Below are 15354 nucleotides of genomic sequence, written 5' to 3'. Positions count from 1 at the left end.
AAAGGCTGAGAGTGTGAAACTGACCCAGGTGAGCACCCAGCCGAGAGATGGGGTGTCTGTCATGAGGGACCCCAAGGAGTGAATGGAACAGCATCCCTGGATACACCAGGGAGGGCGCTGACTCCTGGTCGAGGGAGCCTAGGATGCTCAGGGGGAACGAGACGACCATGAGAATGCTATCTCTGCCCGGGTGGTACACCAAGGTGAGCCACGATTGAAGTGGATGGAAGCGAAGCCTGGCATGTTTGGAAACAAACGTGCAGACAGCCATGTGACTCAGGAAACCTAGGTAAGTGCGAGCCAAAGTTGTCGGGAAGGTCCGTAGACCTTGTACAAATGTTACCATCGCCTGCAACCGAGGCTGAGGTAAGCAGGCTCTGGCGAGACTGGAGTCCAGGATGGCCCCAATGAATTCTATTCCCTGTGTGGGAATCAGAGTGGATTTTTCTATTGATCATCAGGCCTAGACACAGGAATAGGTCCGTGTCGATGCCCACATGACTGGTAACTTGGGCTCGGTGGTCCATCTGGAAATGACGGTAGGCCCGAAACCGGGGGTACCTTCTCTGTGGAGAAGAAATGGCGACGTGAAAATACGCGCCCTTCATATCGAGGGCAGCATACCAGTCTCCGGGATCCAAGGATGGGATGACGGTCCCCATGGGTACCATGCGGGACTTATCTGCATCGTGAACTTGTTGAGACCCGCAGATCTAGGATAGGTCTGAGACCTCCCTTCACCTAGGGGATTAGGTTTCGTCCTTAGGTACCTCCTGTATAGCTCCGATGAAGAGAAGCGTCCGCACCTCTTACAAGAGGAATCGCTCATGAGAGGAGTCCCTAAGAGGGACGAGGATGGGTAGGCTTTTGCCCCATTGGCGGTTAGACGGACCCTAATTTTGGCTCCTTTGGGGTCCTGATTGACGCCTACGACCGCGTAAGCGACGCCTGCTGGCAAAGTCCTGGCTTTGTCTAGGCGCAGGGTAAGAGCGGTCAGGCTGGGGACGGAAGGGTCGGCGCTGAAGCACCGGCGTGTGCATGCCGAGAGAGAGCGGAAAGTGACCCTGTTGCCCTTTAGGCTTTGCAGCCTAGGGCCAGTTTTTCCAGAGAACAGGCCTTTGCCATTGAAGGGCAAGTTCTGTATAGTGTGCCGCAGCTGCGAGGGAAGGCTTGATAACTGGAGCCATGAAAAGTGCCTCGTGGCAACACGCGAGGCCAGAGTTGTGGCAGCGGAGTCAGCTGCATCCAACGAAGCCTGGAGGGAAGCTCTCGCTAGCGACTTCCTTTGTTCCAGGAGGGCATCGAACTCTTGACGGGAGTTCTGAAGAACCGACTCTGTAAATTTGCCCACCACCACCCATAGTAGCGGCTAAGCAGGGCTTGCTAGTTTGCTACACAAAGTTGCAGGGCTCCCGCCGAGTACATCTTACGGCCCAGTAAGACCCTTCGCCTAGCCTCCTTGGATTTAGGGGCTGGTGCCTGCTGGCCATGGCGTTCCATCCCCTTGCGGGACTGGACGACAAGGGAGTGGGGGGGGGGTAGATGTACCTATAGGTACTCGTACCCCCTGGATGATACCATGCACTTGCGTTCCGATCAGAGGAGGGCCCGAGCAGTATGTTTCTGCCCCCGACTCATCTGGGGAGGAGGCAGAAGAAAGGCCAGGGACAAGCGGGTCCTGTGTGGGCTCGCGCTCCTGGACGACCTCCTGACCCGGTGGGATCTGGGAGCCCGGTGACTGAACCGGGGCTTGCGCCGTACCGGTCGGAGGGGGACGGCTAATTGTCGCCTCTGGCACCCAGAGCTCCGCCGGAACGGAGCGAGATGAGAGCACCGGTACTCCTCTGGCGTGGTAGAGTCTCCTTCTCTAACTGACGTCGCTCGATGCGGCCCCGGGGATTGGTACCGGGAGACATACCGGTACCGAGAACGGGACCTGCCACCGGATCTGTGCCGGGTGGTCGACCGAGAGCGCGAGGCTCGATGTTCCGGAATGGCTACAGGAGTCTCGGTGCCTGGGGCGGTGCCGGGAGCGGGATCGGTGCCGAGTGTACCAGGCCAGCGAACGGGACGCCGACCGGTGCCGCGAGTACCAAAGGCACCGAAATAGAGAACGGTGCCGAGACTGCGAGCGGCGTCGGGACCTCGATCGGTGACGGGACCGAGAATGTCTGCGGGACCGCGATCGGGAACGGTGCCGCTCTGCGGTACCGACGCAGGGTGGCGTGAGCAAGACAGGCTCGCCGATAGACAACATGACCCGCACCGGCGGTGTCGGGGGTTAAAGCAGCGCAGGCTCTGCCCTTGCCATCAACTCCCTCGCTGTGGAAATGTTTCCAGCGTGGAGGGAATAGTGAGCTCGACCACAACTCACACCGGGGAGCGTTCAGGTGCTGGACTCGACGGCTCTTGCTTGTCCGGAGTCTACGGTGCTGATACTATCGGTGCCGCAGCAGGTACCAGTGCCGGGCAGTACGACGTAGTAGAGCGCTCAGGCTGCGGAGCGGGCGGCTCGGACGCAGCTTAAAAGCGAGCTCGACCACGGTTCGTACCGGGGAGCTTTCCAGCACCGGACTCGACGGCTCTTGCCTGGCCGGAGTTAACGGTGTGGATACTGTCGGTGCCGCGTCAGACATCGGTGCCGGGCGATCCGACTGAGCATAGCGCTCGGCTGCGGAGCAGGCGGCTTGGACACAGCTTCATAGCGAGCTCTACCACGGTTTGTACCGGGGAGCCTTCCAGCACCGGACTCGACGGCTCTTGCCTGGCCGGAGTTAATGGTGCGGATATTGTCGGTGCCGCGGCAGACATCGGTGCCGGGCGATCCGACTGAGCATAGCGCTCGGCTGCGGAGCAGGCGGCTCGGACGCAGCAAGTATATCGTGCCTCTTCATCCTCCAGGAGAGGGAACCATGCCGAGTGGACGTCGGAGCCAGCGAGGGCCAGTGCCGGGAGGCCTTGGCGGTACCGGCGATCCGGTGCCGAGGGAGCGCTCCTTGAAGACTAACCAGCGCTCGGCGCCGAGAGCGGAGGAGCAAGAGCTGCCCCCCTCAGGAGCTGCTTGAGACGAAAGTCCCGCTCCCCTTTGTTCTCGGATTAAAGGCCTCACAAATGCGGCACTTATCTGCTAGTTGAGAGTCCTCGAGGCACTAGAAAGAGGATCTCTTGTCGGCATCGGCTTGTGGACGGCCGAGCAGTGTAGAACCCTGTGGACCGGGCATTGGACCCGGCACTGGGTGAGGGGAAGGGGATAAACCCCGAACCCCTGAAAATAAATACTATACTACAAACAAATAAAGTTAACTACAACTATAAACATCTGAACTATATACTAAACGAGAGAAACTACGAGTAGCTAGGGAAGTGGAGGTCAGCTAAGCCGCGCTCCACTGTTCCAACGGCCGTCACGGGCGGGAAGAAGGAACTGAGGGGCGGATGGGTCGGCAGGGGTATATATCCTGCGCCATAGCGGCGCCACTCCAGGGGGCGCCCAGCCGACCCACCGAGTGTTGCTAGGGTAAAAATCTTCCGAAGAGCCGTGCACGCACGGCGTGCACACCTAACTGGAATGCATAGGAGCAATCACTCGAAGAAGAACAAGATGTTTCAAAAGGAAGGAGGGAAGTTTTCCTTTGTTTAGAGTTTCAGTTTCAGCCGGAGAAAAAGATCAAGGAACCAGCCTCTTATCAGAGTAGTAAGTTTAGAAAGGGATAAATAGGTTTATGTTTATTTTCTTTGTAACTTATCTTGGTATCATAAAGGGAATTATCATTTGGGGTATTTTTTGTGTAACTAAATTTGTGCCCAGGGGAACATCCTCTGTGTTTGGAATCTGTTGTCTGTGAGAGGAGCTGGTATGCTAATCTCTCCCAGACGGTTTTCTTTTACCTTTCTTTTCTTTAATTAAAAGACTTTTTCTTAATACTTGATTGATTTTTCCTTGTTTTTAGATCCAAGGGGGTTGGATCTGGATCCACCAGGAATTGGTGGGGGGAAAGGAGGGGGGATGGTTAAATTCTCCTTGTTTTAAGATTCAAGGGATTTGGATCAGTGTCCACCAGGGAATTGGTGGAGGAGTCTCTCAAGGCTACCCAGGGAGGGGAAGGTTTGGGGTGGGGGGGGAAAGGGAGTGATCCAGATACTAAGAAATTCTGTATGGTGGCAGCAATACCAGATCTAAGCTGGTAATTAAGCTTAGAAGTGTCCATGCAGGTCCCCACATCTGTACCCTAAAGTTCAGAGTGGGGAAGGAACCTTGACAGGCACAAAAGCAAATATGCAAAAATGATGTCCCTCAGGCCTGCTCTGATGAGCTGCTAAATCACATCTAGTCATCCACCCTTAACAAAACACTCATTTCATCTGCATTTCTGGTTCCCTTGCTTTTTCCCCCATCATACAATCTTATATACAAGTTAAGCAAGCTCCATTCCCCAATAGACAAATGTCAATGTCATCCCAAATTTCATTTTGCCTCACTACCTTCCCTATCATAAAGCCCTATTAATACCACCATTAAACACCCCAGATTAGGCCAGAAATCAGTCTCCCCATAAACAAATTGCAGATTTGCCCTAAGAGCCTTCTAATGGGACAAACAGTTCCTAGTTCCAATGTTTTCCTCTGACATGAAGAAAAGCAAAAGACAAGTAGAAGTGCTTAATTTTACTCAGTTGCAGTGCAGTCTGCCTTACCTCAACTGAGATGTCATCCCTTGTGGCCAAGTTCTGACTGACCGCTGCAAGGGAAGCCTGCTCAATATCTCTAATACATCTATTGATTCCATCAATGGAGTAATCACATTCTCTCTGGCCCGGGGCTTTGTCCCTGAAACAAAAGAAGATATGGTAATTTAAGGTTGAAGGAGGTCCTCATTCATGAACTCACACACAAATGTATTTCATTAATAGACAATACATGAGGCAAGTGGGGCAGCAAGAAAGAGAACTAGGTTTGTTGTACCAATAAGGGTTTGAGACACATAAATAGCTGAGATATTCTGGATGTTTTGTGGCACGTAAGCCCTAGGGATCTGGCAAGAAAAGGGAGCCTTTAATGAAGCAGAACCATGATACTCTCCCAGGTGAATAAGTAGCTACACTAGCCACCTCAGAAAAGCTCCTAAGGTGGCCATGGCAGAGGACTTGAAAAAGCAGGACTTTAGGAGCAACTGAGACAGATGATCAAAGCCTCCCACCCTCTGTTGAATGCAGGGGAGAAAACAGCCAATAGCTCCATGAAGATCTCCTTGGGTATTAGGTAAGTTTTACTCTCAATGCAAATACATTTTAATGGAAATTAATCTGAGGGAATTTACTCTAGACTGGCAGTTTGTAGTTGAAGTATAAAATCCTGAAAGGACAATATTACCTTAGATGCAAATCCATAGCCACCAACATACAGTTTATTCATTCAGTAACCAGTTCCACTAACAGTTAGAATACATAATGTAATCCCTCTTTTCATGTGTGTTTAAGTCTGCATACAAGAGATTTAGTGATTCTTCTAAAATTAAGGTATGTGTGCGCACACACATGCAAGAACAATCTTATAAAGTAAACAGAAAAAAAACTGTAGTAGAGAACAAGCATTCAAGTTATTTTGGTCCTGATATTGCTAAGCACTTCAGAATGTGCTTTGCTGAATCAGAACCCTAGAATTTGTAGGGAATGTTTTCCATGTTCTGAATACTGCTAAGTATGTTTTAAATATTTTCCAATTTACATAGGCCCTACCATATTTTCTGCTCTATTTGCTTTAAACTCAATAAAAGGAGGAACTTGGCAAAACCCCCACTTTCCAGAGCTGTGTGATCATCAATGATGATTGCACACAAAGTACAAACAGAGAGACCTTGTGCACCATAGAATGCAATCAATATTTGTCAAACAGACAAAGGCACAAGGTGCTAAGGAATTAAATTTCATTTTCAAGCTTCTAAGAACGAATAAAATAATGGAGGGCAATAGAGAAAAAATAACTCTCTTACCACAGCTCCCTCGTCCCTTTAACTATCCATGACTTACTATTCAGCATATAGGATAAGAAATATTTGCTCTATGGAAAGCAAATGGCATTCAAGTCCCTTTATATGGTTTTCATCGATAAAATGACAACGGCAGCATGGGCCATTAGGTACTACCATTTCATTCCACATTACTGGATAAGGTGCTGGGGCATTACGGCATGAGAGTGGAAGATAAAAAAAAGTTATGACAGAAAACGCACCTAATGGAAGTGATCAGACTCTTAATTGAATCTGAAACCGTGTGCGAATGCCCAGCAAGTACAGACCAAGTAGGTGGGTCTTTTGGATTGATAGCCAGCGAACGAGCAGTTTTGATCAATAAAGCTGAGCTCTCCAACATCGTCTTGGCGGAAATCAGAATTGGCTCCTGTGCTCGAGATCCCTGTGATCAAAAGAGCAGCAAGACACATGCACAAGGAACAGAATTAGAATCTTCTTCAAATCGAGTGGCAAACGCTTGGACTCGCCTGCATTCTAACAAAGACATGTATTGAGGGAGGACTGAACATAACACTGAAACTATTCATCTCTTCCGCACTAGCAGGAATGCAGAACATTTGTAAGTCACCCTTTGAACTTGTCAATTCATTTTGCTCCTGAAGAACTGGTTCTATTTAGGGCATGAGTAGATCATCAAGAACTGCACCATCATGTAATATTGGACGGGGAGAAGTTACTGCAGTAAATTCACCATAGAAAGCAAAAAAATCTGGCTAATTTTCTGTTTGCTGTACTTAAGGAGACCACTTTCAGATTAGCAAAGGGGATACATTCAAGTGAAAAGAGGAGAAGCCCATGACTCCTGCCAAATGGAGAACTGGTGGGTATAATTTAGCAGCATGATAGCCAGTTGCAACCATCATGAGATGTCGGCAAACATGCCTTCTCAGAGGACTAGTTGAATATGGACTAAAATATTGTAACTGGGTTACAATATTTGCACCTAATATCCTGATTGGATGCCAGCAAGCTAGAAACACCAACTACAACAGGCCTGGAGGGGGCAGGCCCCAAGCCTACAGATTACATTAAGTCCCACAACATGTGGATCCAGACAGATACAGTTACTGAATCCTCTGCTTCTGCTATCTCCAGTTTGGGATGAGGCCACTGAAAGCAGGAAACAGTTTGCAAATCAACTCTGGACATGTCTGCAATGTTATATAAGCTCTGTTACAATGGGATTTTACATAGTTTTGAACAAGCTTTAGTCTCCTGAAACACCCCATGAATTTCCTACCTGCATGTTAAATGGTTTTGTTTTGTGAAACATAACTCCCCACAAAATACTACTTCTTGTCAGCACAAATTCCCACTGTCATGTAACCTCATTCAGTGCATTCTAGTGATAATTTCATTTTAAACTGTAATGCTGTCTTTGAAACCTGGAAGATTTATGACTTCACCAGATGGCGAGAACTATCTGACACAACGTGTAAGTCATTAGTACCACGTTACAAGCTAGCAACAAGAGATAAAAGTTATCGCAGCATCACAAGGCTTGTCATGCTTGTACGAAATTCAAGGTCAGCGGTTAACGGAAAGAGAGCACTGCCTGCAAGAGGTCTATATGAAGGAACTCAAGGAATGCAGCATGGCAGATGAGATCAGCCCTTCAGCTGGGATAGAGGTTTAAACCAGGAATGTGCTTCTGTTGCAGGGTAGCGGTTATACAGGGAATGTGGGGAAAAACTGTGTTTCATGTATCTGTGCTGCAAGCAATTCTCAAGGGAAAAGAAGGAATCTTGAACACAAGACTGGCCAAGTAAGAAAAATAAAGGATTATCTACTCTTTTGGTTGACAGTGCATCACTTGTTACTTTAAATCCACATAAATTTTGTTCCTGATTTGGGATCATAGGCCCTGATCCTGCAATGAGTTCTGCATGCCCACATGGAACTCAATGTAGGATCAAGTTCTTCAAAGGTTTTCTTGATCACAAAAGTTTAACTCTACATTTTAACTTTGATAATAAAGCTATCTCGAGGGCAGGATACAAATACAACTTTCTACCTACCTCCATGCTGATCTGGGCTGGTATACTGACAAACTCTGGATTGGAAGCAAATGCTGTCAGATTTTCCACAGCTTCAATCAAAGGTGCAGTCGCAATTCTACACTTATTGCGGTTATCGTCAGAGAAATCACCATCCAGGGCCTGGCAAAGAACGTGGCAATTAGTCTCTGGAATGCAAGAGCCCATTTGTAAAGGCTCAGCAGGGTCACATACTAAAGGAAGATGGTTTAATTTATTGTAACTTTCAAAACATTTATAACATTTGAGATTTGCAAATAGATTTGAAAGTTCCTCCAGACACAAGACTGATCTTAACACTTTAGACAAAAGAAGTAAAATTTAACACAGTATGTTTTTTCACTTATTCATATGATTATTGACCCTAAGCCCAAAGCATCTGTGCTGCTATGAAGAACAGGAAAAAAGCTTAAAATAATTGCACTCTGATGATTTCCCATAAATCATGTTTTAATACCTCAAGTCCACAGAGGTGGAAGTTGCTAACAAGTTGATCCTTTTCTTGGAAACTAAAACCTCTAAACCAGACATTCGTCTTCATAGCTGTTATTGACTCATTTTCACATAAGTGAACTCATCTCCTTCATAATCTCGCAGGAAATAGCTCAACATGAAAACAGCTTCAGTGTAAAATCATAATAAAATCAAGTAATCTGAATACAGTTGTTTTACAAGAATTTTAGCAGCAGGCCACCTAATGGCTTACTGAAAGATTCAGATTCATGATTCCCAGGTTTCTCACAAGCTTCACTCCTTCTCACAAGAAGAGAAACCGCTTCCAATGGGAACTCAGGGAGGTATTTCGAAAACAAATGGTTGACATTTAACAAAAGTTAAATATTATTTTAACTTGTATATTTCAACTCTGAAACAAGCTAGTGTCTCTCAATTCTGAGTGTTATTTCTGATACACAAGCAGAGCCACTGAGAGTCTCACCAACCTCAAACCCTGGATTCCAGACAACTAACAGTGAGAGTTGCAGAGGTCACCTGTTTCATATGCAGCAAGAACATTTAGGCCTGGTCTACACTTGAAAGTTGTACCCGTGTTACTATGCCACTTGGGGTATGATGTTCTACCAATATACAAGTACAAGCTCAAGTGTACACATGCCTATAAGCATAGCTGATATGCTCTAGGAATTATTTTGGGGAAGTTCTATGGCCTGCGCTATACAGGATGTCAGACCAAATGATCACAATGGTCCTTTTTGGCCTTAAAAATCTATGAATCTAGTTCTCTCCTCTTATTAAGGTTGCCCAACACTTCCCATTAGATAACCCTGATTTTAGTTGCTTATAATTTTGCCAAACTTTAACTGTTTGGGATGAAACTTTCCATCCTTGGAGCAAGTCCATCCTGTTCTCTCATTTAAAAAAACAACCCAAAAACCTAGGGAATTACACATATAAAAACTATGTTAAAAGAACATTTTGTTAAGGTTATGAAGGCAAGCACTCAAAAGTTAAGAGCTGCAAGAATTAAGGTTGCCTGTGCAATCTTAATTAGTCTCCCTTGTGCTTATACGTCAAGATACAATCTTTAATTCCACAATCACGTACAATTTTTTCTAGTCTTCTGCCTGTGCACAGGATGGACTGCTCTGAGGATCTATCATGGCTGTGAAACAAAGGAAGCTGTTGTCTGTAGGACCCCTGCTTTATTTGCTGGGTGTTGTGAAGATAAATTAATGTCATCTGAGTGTGAAGCACTCAGATATTATAGTGATGAGCACTGCAGAAAAGCCCCAGAACACATTAACGATTCTAGTTTCAAAGCAGTGGTTTAATAATGTACAGTAAATAAAACACGGGCCACACATTGAATGGGGAGGATAAAACAATATCTAACAGCTGCTCATTAAGTGAGCACCATCCATTCTATGTACTCAATGAGGCAGGAGTCCTGTGGAAAAAATGGTATGTGATCATGTAATTAAGGACTGTATCATAATGCATATGCACAAGGAGTCAAATTAAGGTTGCACAGATTGCATTTGAGTGCTTGACTTTGCAACTGTAATAATCTTTTTAACAGAGTGTGTGTATATGTGTGTGTGTAAGTGTGTGTGTGTAATAGCAGTATAGCTTATATCCCTTCCCATTTGGGAATAGCTCTATGGTATAAAGCCCCTTTATGCCAGTAGAGCGATTCATAACTATTTATACAGCTTCTTTATAACTGCATCCACACTAAGGAGGCTTGTGCCACTTGAACTATACCAGTACAGTTAAAGTGTTACAGCTTTCCAGTTTACACAAGGTGTGTCTGTACAGTACCTAGTATAATGGGGTTTTGGTCCATGATGAGGGCTCCTAATGAATGACAATATTTCAAAAAGTGTACTGCAAAGAGAAAGAAGATACTGCTAACCAGATCTTCTGTTTCAGCAGAGCAGAGGAGAAATGAAAGCACAACGAAAGAGAACATGTACCTTGATAGTTTTCACCAGATTGGCGGTGCTGTTTGCGACCTCCTTAGCAGACTGCACAAAATGTCTCTTGGCAACGGGGTTGGCTGTCTTCGATGAAGCGATACGACAAGCGTTACACAAAGCAGAAGTATGCTTGGCCACTATTGTGGCAGCTGATAAAACCTGAAAAAACAGATGGCACAAAGGTGAAGAACCAGGCAAAGGAACGAGGTAGTAATGACATTCTAATTCTGAACAAACAGTGATTCAAACCCTTTCTGTGTTCACAAACTGAGTATTTCCCCTCACCAACCATCAATATAAAGCAAACAGATGGCTCCTAATAAAACTCAGAAAAGGTCTCATTACAATCCTCTGGAAAGAGTTACCTGTGATGGTCTACTCGCTGGATCCACCAGATTCTGACACGCCATCTGGATTGCCTGATTGGCCCTGGCAAACTGGATAGGATCGACAAGCCCCTGGTGACCAGCCTGACTGTTGGGATCTGAGATGCCAACCAGGTAAGCGGCCTAGAAAGGGAGCAAGAAATAAAAAGCAAATGCAAAGATTACACTAAACCCATTCTAGCTGTTTAATGAGCCAGCCAAATGTTTATTGACCAGGGTGGTCAGGCTGTAGTTAGAAGTCATATAGCAAAGCTGCTATTAATAAATGTCTAGCAACAAGTCTGTAGGAGGATATAAAAGCTGGTGTCTCTGTAATATGATTTGTGAAATCTCATTAGCCTAAACAAAACTGCTCAGCAAAATCCAAAGGGTAAAGATATTCATTATCCAATAAGCATTGAAGGAGAACTGATTTATCCCTAGGGTAGCCAGGTAAGAACTCTGACGCTGTCTGTTCAAGGTAACTTTCATCCACCCAGAGCAGCCAGATTTTGAGGGGCCCAGTATTTTGGTCAAGTATGAATAGAAAACTAAAGACTATAGTTGCCCACACATCACCTTTTCACACCTTGAAGAAAAAAATTCTCCTCTTCAGTGTACAACATAGTGTAAAGTTACACGTTTTAGTCACGACACAAAAGAGATGCTTTGTTTCTAGAGCTGACCGTAGGGCCCAGGAAACCTGCAGCTGCAGGCCACACCCCAGGTAAGGACACATAATGGTCAGTGCTAATCTCAGTTTTTATTTAAACAATGATTCTACCCTTCTCACCACAGAGATCAGGATTTATTTATATAGTCAAAGCTATGTTTGGAGGTTTCTTTCGGATTTCCCTTACAGATAGTAAAATGTCCCCTCCCTGAATAAAGCAACCCAGGACTAACTGTGGGGCCCAGGAAGCCCACAGTTATAGATTAATTGCATTTTAGGGGGGGAAGGAGGGACGGTAGAGCAATTTGCAGCTGCATGGGATGGTCCCTCATAGTTGGCTCCTCCACTGAGAAGGCAATATAGCTTTTGGTCACCAGGGGGAGCAGCTCAATAACTTGCTGGTTTTAAGTATGCAATTTTGGCAGACTGATCCAACAACATTAATACCACCTCTGAATGTTGCAACATTTTAAGCTTCTTAGATACTGAGAAAATATCCAGAGAGTTGTAATGAGTCTAAAATATACATTTACCATACTCTCTTTTCCTGTGCTAAAAGGGAATGAGATTATGTATAGTCTGAAGACATGGGCTGCTTATTAGAAATGACCCCCAGAACACTTTTTTTGTGATTAACTTAAGGCAAAAAGCTAAAATTACCCAGCTTCAAAATAACTCAGGCTTGCCTGTGCTTCCTTCTACTAAATTAGTTCTGAGGGGGTAAGATCTTGGGGACTATGCATCGAACTGGGAGGTACAAACACACACATTCATGACATGGCTCTGACACTTACTTCTTCTATAACCTTGGGAAACTCATTTAACCTCCCTGCCTCATTCTCCCTCCATACAAAACAGGCATAATATTGCTTCCCTCACCTCACAAGTATACTGTGATGCCATATTAGTTAATGTCTGTCCCACTCTTCCAAGATGAAAAACACTGAACAATGCAAATATTCTGATTCTTTGGCCAACAGGAATGAAAGGTCAAATATTCTCTCTCTCTCATACACCCACGATACAGCAATACAGAAACAGATTCATATTTGTTTTACAGGCTTCATAAACAAGTGCTTACCTGGGCTGCAGCCTCTGTGAGACCACAAAGTGCCTTGGAAGCAACTCCAACACATTCTCCAAAGACCAGCAGATCCCCAGTCTTGGCATTCTGGGAAATGCCTGCCATTGACTCTCCAAGGACCTTAACAATTGAAAATAAGGTAAATTATTCCCCCAATATACTTCACTCTACACGGCAGTGTTTTCCAAGCTTTCCTGGACTGCACACAGGAGCAGAGGCAACTACTCAGCACAGCCTCTTTGTCTGCCCCCAAACACTTGCTGAAACTTAGTGGAAAAAGTACTTGCAGCTTGGCAAGTCCCAACGTCCCAATATCGGAATGCCTGTAAAATTTTAGGGTTTGTCTCATTGAAGCCTATCTTGCTTGGTTTTTTTAGCTTGCAATGTCTTTGGTATAGCAGTAAAGCAAACTAATTCCATGCTCCAGCGCATTAGGCAGCCTCCTTTTTTTTTTTAAATTATGAAGACTTTGGGATTATTCCAATGCATCACATACTGAAAAGGTCAAAATGAAGATGTACTAGAACTTTCAGGGGAGGATTTCAAGAATATGGTAAGATTTTCATTCTAAAAATTTTTTTTGCGGCGACGTAGTGGTAACTTATAACACTTACAGAATTGCTGAACCACTATAGAATAGACACAGTGAAAAACTAATTTTAGTTTGAATCGCAGTTGGAACAAAGGTTTATTCCAATAGGCAAAGCTAGTCAATTAACACAAGCTTTTTTGGGGTTGGGGACGAGGTGGGGTGGGGGTAAAATGAAGCTTTAAAACTAAAAAAGGTGGTTCCCAGAGATTATGATTTTTCCTAGTTTAGACACAGGACACAAAATGGCTAAAAATAATCCAGATTTTACAGTACTTGCTGGCATCCTGAAGTATTTGGATTGTTAGTGAGTTAGGTCTCAAACAATATCACAAGGCCATCACATGACACTAAATGCTGTCAGCACAATAGGTCTTCAGATGAACAACAAATCCAAACAGAAGCATAAAGATTGCTCACAAGAGTCCCAAACGGAGTTTTACCAGGGAATTTAATAAGGTTAGAGCACAAGAATTTTCCCCAGAAGCAGACATTCTTTTTCCAATGTATTTTATTAGCCTGCAAACCCTTCCATTGATTAGAAATTGTTTAACCCATACACACGGGAGTAGAACAACAGATTTACCTTGGAGTTTTCCATAACACCTTCAATACAATCAAAATACGAGAGATCGCTTACAGGTTCATTGGGGTTATCCAGCATTCCTTTAACTGTCTGAAAGAAAGGAGAGCAGCTTCAGTTACTACAGCAGCTATAACAAGGATCTGAGCCAGACAAATACACCACCACAGTAATTAAACCAGTGGACACATCTGCACATCCTAGTTTCTTTATCTCCAGGCAAAGAACATGATTCCTAGACACTTCAGTATGTAGATATTTTAGTAGCTGACTATTTGTAAACTTTCCTCTGTGTCACCATATCACAAACTGGCAACCCCCCCCCACTTTTGAACTCAGAGACTTCCTGGGAATAAAAAAATTGATTCGAGAAGCTGTCACCTCTTGTTACCTGCTGCTCAGAGACACAGACAGACACCTGGCTAAATGTAAGTGCACCATCCGCTTGCATTCCCCGCCCACCCCCCGCCAATAGATCCTCCCAGCACCATTCCCTCTGACAAATGTCTGAAAATACTTATGTTACAAGTAGAATTAAGTAAGAGTTGCCCTTCTCCTGGGGTGAACCCAGACCTTGAGAGTACTGTACAGAGTTATCCAAGGGAGAAGCTACTTCATATATTGTAAAGAGGAATCGATATATTTGGATAAAAAAATTCTCACAACATAAAAAAAAATCCAACAGGCGAGTTTCCTCTCTTGCTTAAATTGTTTTTTTAAAGCTGATTTTCATGCTTACAGTCAAGAATGGAAGCTGAATAACAGCCCGATGAGCTATTCTTATGGTCTTTCCAACATGAGTGAAATCAGGAAGTATAGGAAGTTAGTAAGGGGCTACAGCTGAAAGATTTGCTGCGTGATTTTTTTCAGCAAAGGAAATCTGGGCAAGAATTTAAATGTTAGATCTTTATCAGAGCTGAACTTTTAACTCTAAAGCAATTTTTTGAAGCTGAGCCATGCTTTGTCTGTTGTCTTGTAACAGCCTAAAAGTTATGGTCAAGATCATTTCCTTCAAGTGCTTTACTGCCAGTTATCTTACCGTATGAAAAAGGCAACGTTAACAAGAGATCAGTTCTGCTGTTGCTTCCTGCCCCTCTCTTTCTCTATTCCCTAGAGTACTTCAGTACCCTGCTCCACCCCTCCGTAGCAATTTACTGAGTAGCAGGGAGCAAATCATATTCTAGCCACATTTTCACTGCTCCAGAGACAGGAGCTGTAAGCCTCCCTGGACAGATGACAGGAAGGAGTGAAAAAACAGAACAGCAGATTGACAGTTAAAATGCAACTGCTGCTGCTAAAAACCCTCCTGTCTGTTCCTTATCCTGAAGTGCTAGGAGTGACTTGCCACATCCATCTGCCTTGGGAGAGTTAAACAAGGTCTCCATACTCCTGGGAAAGCACAAAGTCTGTGCAGCTTTGCTTTATCTGATCCCCAGGGCAGGCCCCAGGGTATGTGGACACTATACTCAAGTCACTGATGAAACACTAGAGTTCTAGTAAAGCTAGACTTCCCAGTTAGTGTAGGGAGCCCAGAGGAGGCTAGTAGGAGAAATTGGTG

At 44.9% G+C, this 15354-nt stretch overlaps 1 protein-coding gene across 2 annotated transcripts in view; it reads right to left on the bottom strand.

Moving 5' to 3' along the window:
• Nucleotides 1-15354, bottom strand: part of TLN2 (talin 2) — a 363285-nt gene that overhangs the window by 87549 nt on the left and 260382 nt on the right. For both annotated transcript variants that reach the window (XM_044979585.1, XM_044979584.1), the window contains exons 34-40: nucleotides 13800-13889; nucleotides 12622-12744; nucleotides 10868-11011; nucleotides 10500-10661; nucleotides 8047-8187; nucleotides 6229-6410; nucleotides 4695-4827 (exon numbers count right to left, since the gene is read on the bottom strand). In XM_044979585.1, coding sequence (XP_044835520.1) covers nucleotides 4695-4827; nucleotides 6229-6410; nucleotides 8047-8187; nucleotides 10500-10661; nucleotides 10868-11011; nucleotides 12622-12744; nucleotides 13800-13889 — 975 coding nt within the window. The remainder of the gene's footprint in view (nucleotides 1-4694; nucleotides 4828-6228; nucleotides 6411-8046; nucleotides 8188-10499; nucleotides 10662-10867; nucleotides 11012-12621; nucleotides 12745-13799; nucleotides 13890-15354) is intronic.

The sequence above is a fragment of the Mauremys mutica genome, chromosome 11 (genome assembly GCF_020497125.1).
Source record: "Mauremys mutica isolate MM-2020 ecotype Southern chromosome 11, ASM2049712v1, whole genome shotgun sequence".
Taxonomy (NCBI): domain Eukaryota; kingdom Metazoa; phylum Chordata; order Testudines; family Geoemydidae; genus Mauremys; species Mauremys mutica.
The sequence above is the reverse complement of the archived record's forward strand: the minus strand, read 5'-3'. Positions and strand labels throughout refer to the sequence as shown.